This window comes from Brachyistius frenatus, unplaced genomic scaffold (assembly GCF_029030835.1).
Source record: "Brachyistius frenatus isolate BFR_SWC_R1_liver_20210118 unplaced genomic scaffold, ASM2903083v1 Contig_18, whole genome shotgun sequence".
Lineage (NCBI taxonomy): Eukaryota > Metazoa > Chordata > Actinopteri > Embiotocidae > Brachyistius > Brachyistius frenatus.
This window is the reverse complement of record NW_027210617.1, coordinates 4177545-4197447: the sequence shown is the minus strand read 5'-3', so window position 1 is coordinate 4197447 and position 19903 is coordinate 4177545. Positions and strand designations below refer to the sequence as shown.

The following is a 19903-nucleotide window of genomic DNA, read 5'->3' as shown; positions in this document are numbered from 1 at the left end:
AAGGGGGGGGGGGGGTTGGGATTTGGGGTGGGACAGAAAAGGAGGGAAGGGAAGAAGAGGAGGAAGAGTGAGGAGGATGGGAGTGGTTGAATTTGGAGATTTTTTTTCCTGTTTGTCTCGAGCTGAGCTAAAATGCTCTCTAGGACAGGACTGTTTGCACACACACACACACACACACACATGCGCACGCGCATGTGTGTGTGTGTGTGTGTGTGTGTGTGTGGTGCCAGAGGTGGGGGAGGGGCTTTAGTTGTTATTAAGAGATGGAATATTAATGCTACTTTGCCTCTAATTTCTCTCCATCTGTCATCAAGTTGTCCTCTGTGTGTGTGTGTGTGTGTGTGTGTGTGTGTGTGTGTGTGTGTGTGTGTGTGTGTGTGTGTGTGTGTGTGTGTGTGTGTGTGTGTGTGTGTGTGTGTGTGTGTTCGTGCGTGCGTCGTGCGTGTCTTATTCTATGAATAGATACTCTTCAGATATTAACAGACAATTAGTCTGTTCTGTGTTTCAAAGACAAAATATAAAAATGTCCTTGGTGGTTTTTTCTTTATTCTGAAAACATCAAAATCTCATTTTACTCCATCTCGTCAAAGTCATTCAGACTTACGCGGCTTTCATCCACAGTTAACGCCCAGACTGAGGCCTCGCCAAATTTATCGGTTCACCAAGCACCGCACCAGATTCTTTGTTGACTGCGGGTCATTTGTGTTTTGTTTTTTTATTGCTATTTTTAATCTTCTGAAATTTGAACATGAAGAGTGAGGATAATGTGGCGATTAACAGTAAGTGTGGTTTGATTTCGGTGGTGTGTGTGTGTGTGTGTGCGCAGGGGCGCTTAAAGTCAGAGGTTCTTCAACATAAAAATTGTTAAATATGTGACTGCTGTTTACTGTCTTGATATATTTATATAAATCTAGCATTATTAGGATGAAATGGCTCTCCACATTAATGTTAGTCTCATACAAATATGGTATTGTTAATGCACTAATAGCAAATGAAAACATATGTTGTTAGTAGAGACCTGGAACTTTTAATGATTGAAGTACTTTACTTTCCTTTTCAATACACTGATGCAATACCGGCTTAACTTTACCCAGGATCAGTGTGTTGTTTTTACCTGTTGTTGGTGTTATTTATATGTTATAATTGGTTGAATGGATCAAAACAACTAATTGTCTTGGGTGGTCTTCTACCCAATGCTGGGTCACGCTTCTCTCACTGCTTCGTCTTTCTATTCTACCTTTGCTTGAGCATCTTTCTCAGAGAATATGACGGTGAATATAATCATAGATTAAATGATTCAAAGGGAGTTTGCAAATGTTTTCGTGGCTTCAGACTAAAGAGGCTCAGGCTGCAGGTACGAGCTCCACCAATCAGAGGGTAGGGAAGGAGCCCGAGACGCAAAACCGAGGGCGATCAAAGTCCACCAATCACACGCTGTCGTTCATTATGCTCAATTGCTGTGAGTGTACAACAACTAAAGATGTGTGTGTGTGTGTGTGTGTGTGTCATTTCGATTCAAATTAAAAGTGAACTATTTCTGCTACTTATTTCATTTTTGACTGTTTACAGGGCAGACATGCCAAAAATGATTTCGGGTTGCCTCGAGGCTTTTCCTCATATATCCTTTTTACTCCAGCTAATTTTGTGGCGGCACTTCTCTGACTGAGAGTGAAATGTAATGTTCCAGTCAAGAGGATCGGCCTTGATTTAACAGGATGTTAATAGTTGTCAGAGCACAGTTTAGACATTAAGTGTCTTAACCCATGCATCAAGTGGCTGCAGATGAGAGACGTCCATCTAAAAGCAAGTTAGACACCAGCCTTGGTGTATCGAACAGACTGAGACAATGCTGTGGTGTTTTAATGTCCTAAATGACTGTTGTACAGTGCCGAACGTAGCACGGGGGTCTGAGGCAAGCTGTGTCTGCGGCTCTGTTTGCCTCTACAATGCCTTTCATGTCCCTCATATCAGCCTTCCTTTCATCAGTCCACCCCCGCTGTGCCGTTTCGGAGGAGGGGTCCAGTCGGCGAGCCGGATTAGCTTCCAACTGGTGCTTGTCCAGATTCTGATTCTGAAGGGGGGCTTAACCAACCTCGCCTCAGAAAAGACTAGAGGAAGGAACAGGAGGGAGGGAGGAGAGGAAAAGGGCTCCTGTGGGGGTGACGCTCCCCTTCAGTTGTTTACCTTGCAATTAACGTGCTGGATTGTCCTGTGAAAAGGAAGAAAAAGTCAAGTGTGTAGAGTACGGAGCAATAGGCCACCACTGATACGGGAGCTGACGGGGTTCATTATACAGTAGGGAGGGCCTGGAGTGCTGCTCAACACCTGCTCCCTTGGACTAGTTGAAGAATCTACACACACACACACACACACACACACACACACACACACACACACACACACACACACACACACACACACACACACACACACACACACACACACACACACACAGACTGTACAGCATTAAAATGTATAAAAGCAAACCCCCTATACTGCGAGTGTCGTGGTCGGGCCACAGACGATGGCATCGACCAATCAGCAACAGATGCCCCCTGGAGGTAAATGATCCAGACTATGAATATGTGTGTGTGTGTGTGTGTGTGTGTGTGTGTGTGTGTGTGTGTGTGTGTGTGTGTGTGTGTGTGTGTGTGTGTGTGCGCGCGCGTTGTTCGGCACGGTGGTTAACACAGACCCTCCGAGCTGCTGTTAACGTCACGCCACCCTGTGACATGGCTGCCTGGGGACCTTATTTTAGGCCACACCAGGTGCAAGTGTTTTGGGCTGGTTACATGATCTTGGATGTGTGTGTGTGTGTGTGTGTGTGTGTGTGTGTGTGTGTGTGTGTGTGTGTGTGTGTGTGTGTGTGTGTGTGTGTGTGTGTGTGTGTGTGTGTGTGTGTGTGTGTGTGTGTGTGTGTGTGTGTGTGAGGTTCGTGTTGGGGGAGCATATAAAGGGCTGCGATTGTGTACTGGGTCAGGCCTGTGAGTTTTCTGCATGCTGGAGTCCAGGAAAGGTCAGAGATTGGGTGGAGGTGCCAGGAATAGGGGTGTGAGATGCCTTGGTGTCTACAGGGCCATGTGAGACACACACACACACACGCACAGACACAAATACACATACGCACACACACGATAACGCACATGAATGCAAGGCCTTCAAACCCAAAGACACATCAGAACAAAAGCTGGTCAAAGTGGGGCATTTTTCTTTCCCTCCTCCATCTCATCTCCTCTCCTTCCTCATGTCTGTTTTCTTCCTCTCCTCTCCTCTCCTCTCCTCTCCTCTCCTCTCCTCTCCTCTCCTCTCCTCTCCTCTCCTCTCCTCTCCTCTCCTCTCCTCTCCTCTCCTCTCCTCTCCTCTCCTCTCTCACGTAAACACGATGCTGCTTTCTGGATCTGGGATGCCTGAGGGACAGAGCACAGACAGGAGCCCCGTCACCATGACAACAGCTTCTCTGAGCTGCCTGACACCCAGACGCCATTGGCTGAGGGCTGTTGGGGGAGGGGGAAAGAGGAAAGAGAGAAAGAGAGAGAAGCGGGAGTAAGTTAAGCAAGGGGGAGAAAGAGAGAGAAGTGGGGATGGAGGGGGGGGGGCTGCAGAAAAAAGGAGATAACCGAGGCAAGCGACCCCATTTCTCCTCATGGGGCTGTGCGTGTGCCTGTTCAGGTTCATGTGCTGGTTTGATTTTAAAGTGTGCATGTGTGTGTGTGTGTGTGTGTGTGTGTGTGTGTGTGTGTGTGTGTGTGTGTGTGTGTGTGTGTGTGTGTGTGTGTGTGTGTGTGTGTGTGTGTGTGTGTGTGGGAGGGGGTGGTCGGGGGTTGAGGAGGGGGCGGTAGAGAGGAGAGGTGGGAGGGGTGAGGAGGAGCAGGAGGCCAGTGTGTGTGTTAAAGGGCGTGGAAGCACGTGTGTAAATGATCTTCTCTGGGTCGTATAATCAAGCCGCTGGTCCAGGCGTGTGTAAACGAGTGCACACATCTGTGGTCTCCATGTGCATGAATACACCGTGCGTATGTGCGGCTGCATGCTTACACGTTTCACGTAGTTGTCGTCCCATCTAGCAGGTTCATATCGGTGTAAATCTGGAGCCCGTCGCACGCCGAGGGGTGGAAGCTTTAAGGCCTCCTGTCGAGCTACAGCAGAAGCTTGGGTAGTTTCTTGATCTTTTACTGCCATACGATGGGAACAGTGGGGGAAGGTTCATTATTTTTTTTCTAGATTTGCTCGTCTTAACACTCTTAAACGCAACCGCACACGCAGACAAACAGTCGTCGTCTGTGTGTGGCCTCTGATGAAGCTTGTAGCTCTGCGGTGTGCTGCGTTGAGCAGGTCATTTACATACTCATCTCCGACAGGACGGTTCTGATGTGTCCACTGTTCTTCACGCAAGAAAGTTGTTCATTTCCCGCTGAACAGCTTGTTGACGACGTACAGAATAGCTTCGTCCGTGGTATTTTTGCAGCCAGTCGCTGTTTTTTTTGACAAATGAAGTGGACTGATGAACAATAATATCACACATTCAACTAAAGGTTGAAAATCCAAATGAGATAAATGCTTTTCATGGTGTGAGACTTGAAGATTGTCCAGATGTGTCGTGTTGAAAAGCTGCACGTTGTTGATGAAATTGGTGAGAAACAAAAGCTTTAGTTTCAGACTGCCATCTCTGTGGATGGTTTGCTCTCTGCGTGAGAGAAGGAGACCCAAAAGCCAGTGAAAAGAGAAAGTGACAAAGCTAAACTTGTGTGGATTAACAGACAGAAGAGTGTAGAGAGAAACTAGGACAGGGAAATCGAAGTGAGGTGACCGATGAAGAACTCCCTCCACTCTACAGTGGGATGAGCACAACCGCAATGCAAAACAAAGAAAGCAAATATTAAGACCAAATGTTTTGCCTGAAAGGCTACATACAGCACTATGCTAACAATGATAACACGCTAACCTGTAAGTGAATTATTTTTATCAACGCATTTTTTTGATCTATTCCCATCTTTTTTAAATAATGAAATAGTGTCTGGTTCTTTGCCCTAACTTTGCACACACAACCAGCGGTAATGTTTTTATTTCTTACTTGTGTGATTTGACGGTAAAAGCATCCGAGTCACAGAAGTCTTGGTTTCCAAGCGAGCGGGCCGCTGATGTGGCTTAAATATTTTCCAGTGTTTGCATTACTGTACCTGCAGAAACCCCGTGAAATGCAATGCACCGTGTTTATGTGTAGCTTGGCAGCCTGCCGGCAGTGCTCAGAGGGGAAACGGCAAATTAAAAGTGTGTGTGTGTGTGTGTGTGTGTGTGTGTGTGTGTGTGTGTGTGTGTGTGTGTGTGTGTGTGTGTGTGTGTGTGTGTGTGTGTGTGTGTGGGTGTGTGTGTGTCTCCATGTGTGGGTCTTCCTGCCGTTCTGTGATCACTAGCATATTTAGACTAATAATTGAAGAGGGTGAGCATGTGTCTCCATGAATGTGATCTAGGGTGCTGCATGCTGTTTGTCTGTGTGTGTGTGTGTGTGTGTGTGTGTGTGTGTGTGTGTGTGTGTGTGTGTGTGTGTGTGTGTGTGTGTGTGTGTGTGTGTGTGTGTGTGTGTGTGTGTGTGTGTGTGTGTGTGTGTGCGTGTGCAGTCTGTGTGTAACCACAACTCACACAAGGGGCATAAATGTCTCAGGCTGTACTTGCATTATAGTTGGTGTATCCATTTGCAGGACACAGAATGTTACACACACACACACACACACACACACACACACACACACACACACACACACACACACACACACACACACACACACACACACACACACACACACACACACACACACACACACACGCTGGGAGAGACCGAGATGTTTTGTGGAGAAGAAGGAGAGAGCGACGTAGTAGAGGAGAGGAGGTTGTTTCTAAATCAGAACCAGAAGTTCAGACAGAGTGACGGAGCAGAGGCTCAAATAGGGGGGTCGGTATGTGTGTGTGTGTGTGTGTGTGTGTGTGTGTGTGTGTGTGTGTGTGTGTGTGTGTGTGTGTGTGTGTGTGTGTGTGTGTGTGTGTGTGTGTGTGTGTGTGTGTGTGTGCGCGTGCGCATTGCTGCGCTGCTCAGACTGGTCTAGTCTGTCTGTCTGATGGGATGTGGAGGTGAGGAGTGGGGAAGAAAATAACCACTCAACACACACACACACACACACACACACACACACACACACACACACACACACACACACACACACACACACACACTGCCAGCAAACAGGAATGAAACAGTAAGCATGTTTCACCACGGCCATTAATCCTTTCTACTGACTGGAGACTTGAACCAAACACAAAGAACAGAGGCATCCTCTTCCTCTTTATTCAAATCTCCCATCTTCTGCTTCTCTCTGTTTCTCAGTGCTTTCCTTTTATTCGCTCTGTTTCCCTCCTTCTTGTTCTCTTCTTTCTGTTGCTATCTCTCCCAGCCTTTATCTTCATGCCTCAGTCTGTGTGTGTGTGTGTGTGTGTGTGTGTGTGTGTGTGTGTGTGTGTGTGTGTGTGTGTGTGTGTGTGTGTGTGTGTGTGTGTGTGTGTGTGTGTGTGTGTGTGTGTGTGTGTGTGTGTGTGTGTGTGTGCCTGTCATCCCCTCTCTGGCTGTCTCTCTGTGCGTGCCAGTGCTGTGCTATGCTGGCTGAGACTATGCTGGGGATATTTCTGTCAGCCTCTATTTATTTATTGATGGCGATGCTGGTGAGAGTTCGCCTGCCTACATGTGTGCTTGTGTCAAGAGAAAGTGAGGCGCTCTCTGGAAATCTTTACCTCCTCCTCTTCCTCGTCTTCATCCCCATCCTCTCCCTGACTCCTTCCAGAGTAAATATTTGTCAACCTCCGTCCTAATGACAAGGCCGATCCAGGAAGCGTTGGCTCTTTGACCTCTGAGCAGCCGGACGGGAACTCGCTGCTCGGTGCTCTCTGTCTTGTCTGATGTGTAAGATGAAAGGCTGGTGTCACTGAAATGGAAGTTTAAATCATCCCTGAAAGAGCACGTCCCCGACGGCACCGTCTCTGACAACAAGCCGTTGAAAGCGCTGAGCCGTTCTGCCTCGCTACCGAAAGAGTTCCTGGGAGCAAGAATGCAAATAGACAACATAAATGTCCGACCTCATTGTAGGTCAGGCCCCGTTGAACTCTCGGAGCCTGTCGACTGGTGGTCCGGAAGTCAGCAGGTCCTACCAAGGCTGTTTATCTTCCAGTGTATCTTCCAGGAACAGACAGGGGGCTGAGTGTCTGGAGGTGAGTTGGCAGGGAGGGAGGAAGCAGGCAGGTTTGGTTGCAAAGTGTCCATCCCTTAGATGGCTGACCCTCTGTCTCTCGTCCTCCTACTGCCATGTTCAGTCATTGTCAGCAAAGTGGGAAAACATCCCATTGTTACAACTTAGGAATGGAGAAGTCCTGTGTCGCTCTCTGTCTCTTTAAATCTCTTCAAGTTCTGTTTTCTACTGTGCTGCCCTCCTTGCTTCAGGTAAAGGCTAGAGTTGAGTGGAGGTCATAGTAAATGGGAGTTGCGTTGTTGAAATATAGTGTAGGTTTTCCATTGAGCACTGGATTTCATCAGTTGACAGCACCACCACAGTCCTAAAACTCATAATGTTGCATCATAATAATGTCTTCACAGTCAATAAATCTCTACTGCCAAAGTTGTGACGGGAAACACAAGCGGTAGATTACAGTTATACTCCTCGTGGTTTCTACATATATGCTGTGGACTTAACTTTTGAAGAGCTGTACATCAGCTATTGTGCAGCCTACAGCGTAGCTAATGTCAACTCTAAATGAAGTTTAATTCAAAACACAAACTGAAGGTTGCCTTATTTCTGGTGCCATTATTGCACCAGATGTCTCAGTTCTGATAAACTGACTCCATTTTTGACTTGTTTTCACCAAGTGGGAGACAATGTAGGTGTCAGAAAATCTCCACAGCTACTCGTAATAATAACTAAAAAAGAGCCCCAAGGTGTTTATTTACCACCTCACCTAAAAAAAAAAAAAAGGTGACCTTCAGGTAAAAAGGAGCAGCGGTGCCACATATTTAGAGAGTGTTATTGTGTCATCCGCTAAGACTTTTGATTAGGAGACATGCATCGGGATCTGGGTGGCGTAGCCATTTCCTGGGGGAAAACCCTGGTGTAGGAGGTGTACAAGAATGTTTTTTTTCCTACATAGCGGCTCATATTTATGGTTTGTATGTTGTTACATGATGAACATAACAGACTTCTACACTTGAAACACATGTACTGACTGTAGTGAAAATGCTCATAGGTCAGCGAAAGTAATAGCAACTGTCAAGGTCTCTTTTTTTTCCCCTTGTTCTTGAAAGAACCCCTCAACTCCCCCATAGACCACTTTCTCCTTATCAGTTACCTACAACTGTGTAGGTACCACTCCTCTCACCCTCCTCCCTTATATTTGCACTCCCTCTCTTGATTTTTTTTTTCCTTCTCTTTTTCACTCTCTTTTTCTCTCTTCTTTTGAACACTTTATCCTCTTTCCTTCGGCCTCTCTCCCTCCATATTTACCTCTCTCCTTGTCTCCTCAGCATGCCTCAGGGCCCTCAAGAGTTTCAGCAAGTTCCACAGACTGTCCATTGTCTTGGGAATGTGGTTTGTTGTCTCCCCTCACCTCCTCCTCCTCCTCCTCCTCCTCCTCCTCCTCCTCCTCCTCCTGTCTGGCGGGAGACATGGTTAGGTTCTGTTTGGCTCCTGGGTCCTCAAGGCCACTGGGTTTAAAGGCTTTAACCTGTCTAACCCCATAACCTGGGCTAGGACAGCTGATCGGTTTAAACTTGGCATTAAGACTAGACGCAGAAATCTGAACACTGTTTAGACAGATGACAGTTGAGGTGTATTTGTCTGCAATGTGAGTCTAGAGATGTTCACCCCAATCAGCCGTACACACCGGGTGGATTAACTGAGCAATTTAAAGGTCTGTATTTTATCGTAACGTAAATAAAAATGCACACTTTTCTTTCTCAAATGCAAAACTCAGAGCGCCATCTGTTCAGAAAAACATACATCAGAGATCTTAAAAGAAGACGTGGGACACAGAGTGAGAAAATGTGCACAGAAATGTAGCTCCAAAATGTTCAGGCTAAAAGGTGTTGGGTGGTGGTTTCACTGGCTGCTTAGTCTTTCTGTGTTTTGTCATTATGTGTAAATTATCCCGACAATTTATACTCAGCGTGAGGAAAGAGATGACGCACATCAGAATCCCCGTCACTGCCCGTGTAAAGGCTCCACGTAAATTTCTATATTTAACAAAATACCTGAACCTGATGTCACCAGCGATGACTTATGAGGTGGAGGTCTACACGGTGGTGCCCCTCAGATACAAAATGGATATTGGTTGTGTGCGTCTGGTGTTCTGTTCATGTGTGTGTTTCTGTGTGTGTGTGTGCCTCACATGCCCAACCCCCCAATGTCTGGCGCTCAGGAGGACTGCTCCTTTGGGAATGCCTCTTCCTGCCTGGCCAGAGAGACACACACACACACACACACACACACACACACACACACACACACACACACACACACACACACACACACACACACACACACACACACACACACACACACACACACACACACACACACACACACACACACACACACACAAGTATACTTTAAAATAGAAATGGGGTGAGTGGATCAGACTGGGGTGAGATGGTATTAAATGTCTGGTGTGTTTCTGTTGGTTGACAATTGTCAGTATGTGGTATGACTTTGGACTGAATGTTCAGGCGTGTGTCTGTTGTTAGAGTAGAGACTGGACTTCCTGTATACTCAACTCATTTTCTCTATTGCCACATTATGCAGACTAGTATATGGTAATTCTTTAAGTGTTGTGAGCCCACCTTGTTGCTTCAGGCACTGAGGAATGCGTTCAGCCCACTGTACCCTCCCCGGCTGCCCTCCTTCTTCCTCTCTATTTTTTCATGTTAACAGTATATGGTACCACCACCTTCCCTCTCCCTTTTCATCTTGCACCTTCTCAGCTCTGCAGAAATACAATCCAGTTGTGTTTGAGAGAGAGAGACAAAGAGAGAGACACAGAGAGAGAGAGAAATATGAAAGAATGCCAAGGAATAAGGAGGAGGTAGATATTGCTAACAAGGTTGCCAGAGACTCTTTTCATTTTTAATAGTCCCATAGGAGGTCTGGCTGATAAAGTGTTATGTTATATTATTAAATCCTGGCTAAGTTTGAGCTGCAACAGATTCCAACAGTAGCAGTCGTGAAAGTGAGCCTGTAGGTTGGATAAACCACACCAAAATGAAAGGACAGGATCTTTCAGCCTGCACAGAAACATGAGTGTATTTAAGAGTTTTTATTGGAGATCTGTCTCTTTTTAGATTTTACATTAAAGTGATCATTTTGTAAAGTAAAGCATACTTAATTTACAACTTGTTCAAGTAAAGGTGTTCATTTTCGCCCCTTTTCGATACATTTGATGTCCATCCGACATCTCCTGTACAATTTTTGCACTTTTGTTCTTTTGCTGTAAGTGACATAAGTGTCTCTGGCCAGACTCGAACAGCGGGCATTGTGATGTTCTGATGTCCCTACGTTGCTGGACCGGACATATAGAAATTATTGTTGGTCTGAACATCTCAGAACCACCAGCATGCCCAAACATGACACATTTTGTTGTTCACAGAAAGTACTGCCTCACAGATTGTTCTATCAAAAGTAGCTGCTTCGTAGCATTTGCTATTTACAGTATTTCTGTTGTGTCACCACCTCTCTATGCCCTGGTTCAGTGTTCCCTGCAGATTTGATGCCCTCATCGGAAATGAATACATGTTGGAAGTTTAGGATCCGTCGTGTGAAAATCTGCTTTGTTTTGGTGGACTAGAAAAATGCACCAGCTGATAATTCTCGGCGTCAACACTTTCTAGAAAGTAGATGGAAAAAAAGAAACTATGGCAATGAGTTCCAGTATTTTTATCCAGTTCTTGTGAGTAGAATGCTTCCGTTATTATTTTTTCAGAAGGTGGTGTTAACACCAACGCGAACAATATATTTTCTGAGAATCATCTTGTTCCGTGCTCACTATAGTTGCCATTTTAAAAGTCTTTCTAATATCTCTTCTTTCTACAGACTTTGTATTTCATTTGTACACAGTCTTTGAAGAAACATTGTTAATGCGTTAAGATAAAAATGCAGAATGTGCAACGCAGGGAAATCTAGCACACAATTAAATTAGTCATCAGTAAATATTAACTAAAAAGATCTTTTGTTCCTGCAGTCGAGTGTAAATACTTTATAGGATGTGCAAATATGAACAGAGCTGTGTGAACACCAAGTACATATTTGCAGATATGTAAATGTCACTTGGTGTTGTGCATTAAATGTCAGAGTGTAATAGTCATGTTTTTTACTATACTGTTGTTTATCATCCTTCTAGGATTTTAGGTGCATTTCTGGAGATTAATTGTTTATACTTTACATAACTTTTGTGTTTGCTTTCCCTCAAACTTTTCTCTGATTTCAAGTTTACAAACCCCAGACAGCATCTCTGAACCTGTTGATTTTCTGCTGTGGTTTTCTTGCGTGTGGGCGGAGGAGTTCAAAGTTATAATGAAAGTGACGGAGGAGGTTGACGATTTGGTTGCGGAAAAAAGGGAGCATCAAGCGACATGTCTTTTGGCTGCGTTGCGTGCGTCCTGGTCAACTGACGCTGAGGTCTGAGCCTCTTTTGTGATGGATTTCTCTCCATATTATTTTTGAACGTCGGTGTTGAAGGGCAGCTGATGAAAGACAGGTTTGTGCTTTGATTCTAAGGTACTGACAGGAAACACCTGACACAGCGGATGTTGTACACTGTTAAACATTTATTTATGTTTATGCTGAAAAAAATAAATAACAAAATAGACCCAGAAGTGCAATATATATTTTCACCAAAGCTTTTTTTGACTGTCAAAAGTGTGCCTGCTTATGTTTGTGTGTCATCACCTGCGATGTGGCCTTTGAGGGGATGATCTACCTGCTCAGTCCTGATCTGCAGTCCTCTCTGACCTGCAGAGCTGAGCATCTAGACTCAGTGAATAACAGCCAGACAGCAGCCAGTGCAGGATAAAATCAGTTTCCCTAACTCTCTCTGACAAACGCTTACACACATTTCATTATTTCACTGTATTCTTCACATCAGGTTTCATCTCCGAGATCCAAGGTTTCTATTATTCCCTAATTAGCAGCATTAATAATGTTCAATTAGACATATAGGTTTGTGAATGTGTAAGTCTGCCTCTTTCATTCAAAGTGTGTGTATGTGCGTCCTTTGGTTCTCTTGTGGCTTCCCACCCAACACCAACTGTCTAATGAGGGAGTGAAAGGCCACAGGCAGAGGAGGGGGCAGGGGCTGCATATCAGTGTGTGTGTGTGTGTGTGTGTGTGTGTGTGTGTGTGTGTGTGTGTGTGTGTGTGTGTGTGTGTGTGTGTGTGTGTGTGTGTGTGTGTGTGTGTGTGTGTGTGTGTGTGTGTGTGTGTGTGTGTGTGTGTAATTAAAGAGAAGTGCCAGCAGGGGGGACCTGTGTTAGAAAGGGTCACCAAGAGAGCAGCAGGCCATCGCCAAGCTTTGGTCATTAACTACCAACACTGCCAATAAAGGCTTCTGTGTGTGTGTGTGTGTGTGTGTGTGTGTGTGTGTGTGTGTGTGTGTGTGTGTGTGTGTGTGTGCGTGTGTGCGTGTGTGCGTGTGTGTGTGTGTTGCATGTGCATGTGTTTATGTCAGGGGGCCAGCTGCTAAATTACTTTACATCAGAATCTGTTTTGCTCAGTTTATGGATGTCTGTGTCGTGTCTGTGTTCGTTTAGCAGTCATGTTCTGAGTAGGGTTGAGTGACTGCCTTCCTGCTTATGGTTTTTATTTTCAACACGTTATACTATGGCACCATGTAAACTTATGGTCATCATCATTTAATGCATTGATTATTTTTCTTTTTATCAGTTAAGCTGTTTTGTGAAGTGTCAATCACAGTTTCCAAGAGCCCATGGCAGCATTTTTAAGATTGCTTGCTTGGTACCAACTACAGTCTGAAACATTGTAAATATCCAATGATAACAAACAAGAAAAGCAGAATATTTCACAAACTAATAATGGAGAATTTTTTGATAAATGAAAATAGCAGATGCTTATTCATCGTAGCTCTACATTGTATTAACCTTGTGACATACAAAGAGCTATATTTTGTAGATGTGCAGGAAGAGGACATTTGGGATTATTACAATTTGGATTTTATTTAGAAATTTTAATGATGACATTGATTCTCTTCTCATTCACTCTCAGGATTTCTATAACTAACGACCAAAACTACAATTAAATTGTAATAAATTGTAATAATCCTTTAATTTTATATGCTGACTTGTACTAATGCATGTAATAAAAAACAAAACAGGCTTTTGATCTTTCTAAAACAATTTAAAAACCGTTTTGGTTTGTTTGTTTTTATTTATTTATTTCAGGCTGCTGTGTCTGTCATTTATGTCACCATCCCTTCATTCTGTCAGCTCCCATCCACAGACAGCCACCACATCCGTATGATGTTTACAGGAGGCAGGAATTGACAGGCAGAATTGTCGTTGTTTCTGCATTTGTTTGTTTCATCTGAGAGCTGCTTTTTTTTCCCAGATGTTTGTGTGCACAAACGCGCGTGTTTATGCCATCTGCACTCAGTTATGTGCTTTCTTTCCTGTCAGGTAGTACGTGCGGATTGCCATAGGTTTGATTGGTTAGCCTGAGAGGCAGCAGCGGGAGTTAAGGCAGGTGCTCCAGGGCAGCAGGGGGAAAGCCAGGCGGCATCCCCCAGCCACGGCGCCTTCCCTCTGGGCTTCCAGCTCGGAGCAGTGCCTGGGTAGCTGGGAGGCAGCTCCGGGCTCGTGGGGCCCTGATGTTGGGAGATGGTTCAGAGACAGGGGCGGTACGAGGAGGAGGGATATGTGTGTGTGTGTGTGTATGTGTGTTTGTCTGTGTGTGTTCTGTGGGGGGATCCCAAGCAGATTTGTTTACCGGTAATTAATTCACCTGATTGACATAACAGCTGCCAGAGCTATGGGAAGGCAGTAGTGTGTGTGTGTGTGTGTGTGTGTGTGTGTGTGTGTGTGTGTGTGTGTGTGTGTGTGTGTGTGTGTGTGTGTGTGTGTGTGTGTGCGTGCTTGTGGTATATACAGTACCCTCCTGTGCACACTCACTGTGTGTGTGTGTGTGTATATACATATTTTTCTTCATTCCCTTTAAGTGTGTGTGTGTGCATGCCTGTGCAGAGATCAGCTCCCGCCACTGAGGGCATTTCCATGTTGCGGGGTTGGGAGCAGAGCTCCTAGGCAGAGCAGCCCGGCAGCTCTCTGTCTTCCATCGATTAGACCCATCTGTCGGCCGGCAGCCCTGCTTACACACTCCTGCCTCTCCGCTAATCTTTATAGAGTTGACTTCACTGACAGAGTTATTGGAGCACTTGAAGCTGAGGGAGAAGGAGGGCTGTGACAGAAGGACAAATGGGGGAGTTGGGAGGAGCTCTGACGGCAGTGACAGTGAGGAGCAGCGTGAAGAGTAATTCCTGGTTTGGTTTGCACAAGACACTAGCCAGATGAAACCAGCAGTTTGTCTGCAAATCTGTCCCACAAGCATGTAGACAGTTAAATATAGACACAAATGGAGTATTGATTCAGATGCCTGTTTATTCCTGCGCAGACATCAGCTTTACCTGAAGTATCATTTTTTTTCTGATTAAGCCTCCCTCTTTCGTCATAGCCTCTTTACATCAAGGACAAGTTCTTTACAGTAACAGTCTCAACCCTTCTGTTTCTCTGTAGTTTATGGTTTTTTTGTGCAGCTGAGGAGCAGACAAAGAAAAAGAGAGGATGTTGCAGATATAAACAGAAGCCTTTGTGTGAATAATGTAAGCTCGTGGAAGAGTTGGATTGGACTGTGTTTGTCTGCATGTGTGAACTTTTGTGTTCAGAGCCTCAGGGTGCCTGCATGGACTTTTATTTTTATGCATTTGTGAACACGTTAGTGTGTCTGTGTCTGGACGGGTCACGCCGAGCCCTTTGCGGTCTGAAAGAAACACAGGCGTGTGCACGCACACATATTCACAGGCACACTCACACAACTACTAACAGGTCAGTATCAGTGTTGTTGTGGCCAGCAGGTAGCAGTGTGTTGGCCTGCTTGTCTGGACCCAGATAACAGCAGATCCATTACCCCCTGGAAGCCGAGGTCTGATCACCGGACAGATAGAGCCGCTCACTCACTGTCTGTAGGCCCAGCCAGCTCGCCAGCCACCACTGCGGTGCTAAAGAGGATCACAACCAGGGGCCAAAGGAGAGCAGAACCCCTCTGTAGAGGAACTTATCAAATACACGTCCCATGATAATACCTCCTTCATGTCATGTGGCAAGGAGGATACTGATAGGAAAGATGGTCATGTTTATGACCATATTGTGGTTGGCCTTATTCTAAGATCACCCTGAATACAAGATGTGTCCGCCGTGTTTGCAGTGATTATGCGCAGCTAATCTTACTGGCTGCCGCCTCTCTAACTTCATATTCACCATAAAGACTTGAGAGGTGACTCAATCTTCTCGTCTAACTATTGGCAAGAAAGCAAATAGGTATGTTTCCCCAAAATGTGGAACTGCTGCGTTAAAAAGACAGAAAGTCAAGCTCACACCTTTCAAAATGCCTTTAATCTGCTCACGGAGACAAAATAAGGCTTCAATGAGTTGAACTGAATTGATACTGAATTCTTATTCTTCATCTTCTTCTTATAGAGGAGGCATGGACGGATGCAGGATTAAGAATGGAGATGATATATGGCAATCAAGTAGGATTGTTGATTAAAACTGGATCCTTAATGAGGAAATCTTGACAACTGTTTAGAGAAGATAATATGATGAAAATATGTTGTGAAATGTGGCTCCGATTATTAGTAGATGGTTTCGTGGAGGTGGAGGGAGAGTGAGGTAAAGGAGAGCGATGTGTGTGAGAGGAGGTAACACCGTGCAGGTATTGTGTATCAGGTCTGTTTGTGTGCAGGGAGAGAGAAGAAAAAAGGAGGGAGATAGCTGTGGCAAACAGGGCAGCTATCAAAAGCCACAGGCTGCTTTAAACTCCATGTCTGTTTCTTTTTCTTTCTTTCTCTTTCTTTCCTCATGTTTTTTTTGTTTTTTTCATTTCTCTCCCTCCACCTATGGCTTTCTCTCCATCTCTCTCTCTCTCTCTCTCTCTCTCTCTCTCTCTCTCTCTCTCTCTCTCTCTCCATCTCTCTCCTCTCTCTCTCTCTCTCTCTCTCTCTCTCTCTCTCTCTCTCTCTCTCTCTCTCTCTCTCTCTCTCTCTCTCTGTCCCTCTCTCTCTCTGCTCCCTGGCCATGCTGATGATTGACGGCCTGAGGGTTTTAATGGGCACTGGAGAGCAGGAGCTGAGGTCGGGGTTGTCATGGCAACTAGGAGAAGGGGCCTTTTGCTGCTGCTTCACCTGAGTACTGTGGAGTCTCGTTGGCTGGCTGAGGCTGATACACACACACACACACACACACACACACACACACACACACACACACACACACACATGCTCGCCACTCATACTTACATGCCAGCACCACTTCCATGCACTCTTTCTCCTCTCCCTTAGATGCCATGCTGTCCATCCAACCATCTTCTCTCTTCCTCTGCTCATCCTCCTCCTCCTTTTTCCTGTCTCTTCCTCTCTGTCTTTCTCTTTCTCTCTGCTGATCCCTTAATGCTCTCAGAAACACCACAGCTGGTTAACTGTGTGTGTGTGTATGTGTGTGTTTGCAACTCTGTGTGCGCATGTGTGTGTAACTGTACAGTATTTAGCCTGTTGTTTTAGCTGTCCATTGTTCAATAGAAGCACACAATTACACTTTTTACAGCAATGTCTGTGTTCCTCCTTTGGCTTGTAGAGAGAAGTTGGCTAGTTTCACACATTATTATTCATTTTGTCATGTCAGCTATAGAAGTTCAAATTACGGACACAATCTAGCCAGACCTGTAGAAGGCCAACCTTGATGGGCCTGAATAATATAAAAACAATAATCCAAAAAAGATGGAAATATCTAAAAGGAAAATCCGGCATCGCATCAGCTAAGCAGCAGCCACTAAAACTCATTTTCACAGTCCAGTTTGATTCAAAAAACACATTTGAATTTTGCAATGATTATTATCAGAATATGTCTTAATGATGGGTAACATAATAACACAGAGACCCAAAATCAGCAGCCAAACAACAACCAATTTCAGCTGCATATCACCTGGAAGGGGCCCAGTTCTGGTCCTGGTTTGGGTCTCTATTACTGGGAACCGAGACTTGTTTGGCATTTTTGATTCGGTAGTTGGCAATTGAGAAGAAAAACATGGGGAGTGATGACACGTAAAACAGTCGCCACCTTGAATCAACCCAGATTGTTGTGCTTCCCAAGCCACCAGGTCACAAGTTAAAGGTGGAGAAATGATGCACACCTTTCATATAAAGGAGGTTAATGTCCCTTATTTGTTTTTGCTGAACCACAAACTTTCAGGTTATTTGAACTCAAGTCAGATGTTTATTTGAAATTGCCAGCGAATTAGCTATTTGCTCATTTACTGTGTGGTTTGGTAGACACTCTCGACCACTTCACGCTCGTATCCTGTTGAGGTTGGAAGGAAGCGATATAGATCCCACATAGACCTCAGTAATATCGAAGCATGTTCAGTGGGCGGTTCTTCAATGTCCGACCTGCCGTCACCCTTTGAGAGAGCTCTCCGTCTCTCCCTCCCTCGCTCTCTCGTTCTTTCTAACTCCTGTGGATGTCCATGTCCGTACTCTGTAAATCTTATGTTTTGGTTAGAGTCCCACAGATTCACACCCTCTTCCCAGTGCAGTGTGTGTGTGTGTGTGTGTGTGTGTGTGTGTGTGTGTGTGTGTGTGTGTGTGTGTGTGTGTGTGTGTCCTGCCTCGTGGCCCCGGGGCCTGTTAGTTAGAGTCTGGGCCGTGCAGGTCAGCCGAGGCACGGAGGGATTGTTTGCAGTGGAAGTGAGTGAAGCTCTGGTTACAGTGGGGGGAGGGGCTGCATGATAGCACTGTGTGAGTCTATGACTGTTCAATGGAAAATAGATGTTTAGAGAACTGAGATGGGAATATTGACACAGTTAAAGCGTGTAATTGTCAAAAGGACTTACATGAGCGTTTTCTGATCCGCTCCCTCATGTTAAGGTCTCTAAACCCTCTTTGGTTGAGATTAGGGAGGTTAGGCTGTGGTCATGATTACGAGAAACAACACCTTCCTTTTGAGAAGTGTCACAACATCAAGGTTGCATGGCAGGAAAACATAAAGATGGGTCTCTTTTAAGTGTTTGCCAGTGTGGTGTTTCTAACTCTTTTTACTTCCTCTTCTTCAGCACTGGGAACCATCCTCCTTATTCTGCTTTAAAAGGTCTCTCAGTGTAACTTCACTCCTCCTCCCATTGCCCCGGCCACGTGTGAATGTCGAGCTCTGACAAAACAGTCATGACCGAACACCGACTGTCAGCTTCACCGCCTCAGAAGATAACCAGAGCAGCGAGTGTCACATCTGTCTTCTCCCCAGTGTTGAAAATCATTATAATTGAGGGGAAAGATGAAGGAAATATTGCCAAAAATATATTTGGAGGCCACATTCAAACAGGGTTTCATGCAGAAATAAGGGTTATTGTATAAATCAAAGACCATTATACTGATTTACAGTTTTTATGTTTTACATCAATCAACCAATAAAATGCTTACAATTGAACAAAATCCACCAAAGCTTTAGGGGGGGCTCAAAGACGAACCTCTACTTTATCCCATTTAAATGTGTGTGACTCTTTCTGTTCGTAACCCTCTCTGCAGCTGACAGATTCAAGTCCCATCTTTAAGTCCTGCTGATCCAGAAAGCCTTAAAGTTCTTACTAAATATATGCATTTTGTTTGTCGTCCTTCATCAAATTATTTATCGCTGCATCCAGCTGATCACATCTTGATCAGACATCTGTAATTGCTCCATTTGTGCCCCGACAGAGTGTAATCAAGGCTAGAAGTTTTGTGGCAAATAATTTCGGAACATCTATCATTCTATTATTTTCGCCTGAAGATTATTTTAACACCTTGCTGATCACTGGTTTGTCCTGAAACTGTGTGTTTGTCCACTTAACAGGAATACTGATGGTGAACTGTGTTTTTCTGTTGTGTCTTTTTTCAGAGCGCAGCCGCCGCCCCTAGTCCAGTGATGGGCAACATGCCACCCAACGATGGCCTGCCGGGTGGACCTATGCCCCCGGGCTTCTTTCAAGTAAGAGAAAGAACCTTCTCTCTCTCTGGCTTCATCTCTCACCCTTCCCACCACCTCCAGCCATCATACAACCCCGACAGCTTCTCTGCCCCTCCCTCAGCCCTCGCTAAGCCTATCCTTCTGTCTCCTCCTTCTTTTTTAGCCTCTTTAGCTGTCCTAATCCCTGTCCAGATGTGTTCCCTTCTCTGTCTCTCTGCCTCCGTCCCATATGTCCATGCTCATGTTGTTAACTCCTGGTGCTCTGTCGGATGGTTTAGACTCTTTACCCAAAGAGTTCTCATTGATACAGTTTTTATTTTCCGAAAATACAAAATGTGCTTGAGTGCCAGTGGAAGTGCTTAGTAGGTTTGTTGGGAAGAGGAGAGGAGGCTATTTTCTCTGGTTTGTGTTGCTTCACTAATTCCTCCTGTCATCACTGTTCTGTGAAGGCTGTCTCGGAGGCTGACGAGGTCGCTCTCCCTCTGCTTCCATCACGCTCTCCTCTCTCTCGTATTCAAACACGGAAACCTTATTTGACACTTTGACACACATTAAACTGGTAACACTTTCAAAATTAAGCTTTTAAAATAACTGCACCCTCAAAGATAT

General features: G+C 45.1%; 1 protein-coding gene across 2 annotated transcripts in view; it reads left to right on the top strand.

The window, feature by feature from the left end:
- ssbp4 (single stranded DNA binding protein 4) overlaps window positions 1-19903 on the top strand; it is an 85702-nt gene that overhangs the window by 43710 nt on the left and 22089 nt on the right. For both annotated transcript variants that reach the window (XM_069694980.1, XM_069694979.1), the window contains exon 5: window positions 19226-19315. In XM_069694980.1, the coding sequence (XP_069551081.1) occupies window positions 19226-19315 (90 nt within the window). The remainder of the gene's footprint in view (window positions 1-19225; window positions 19316-19903) is intronic.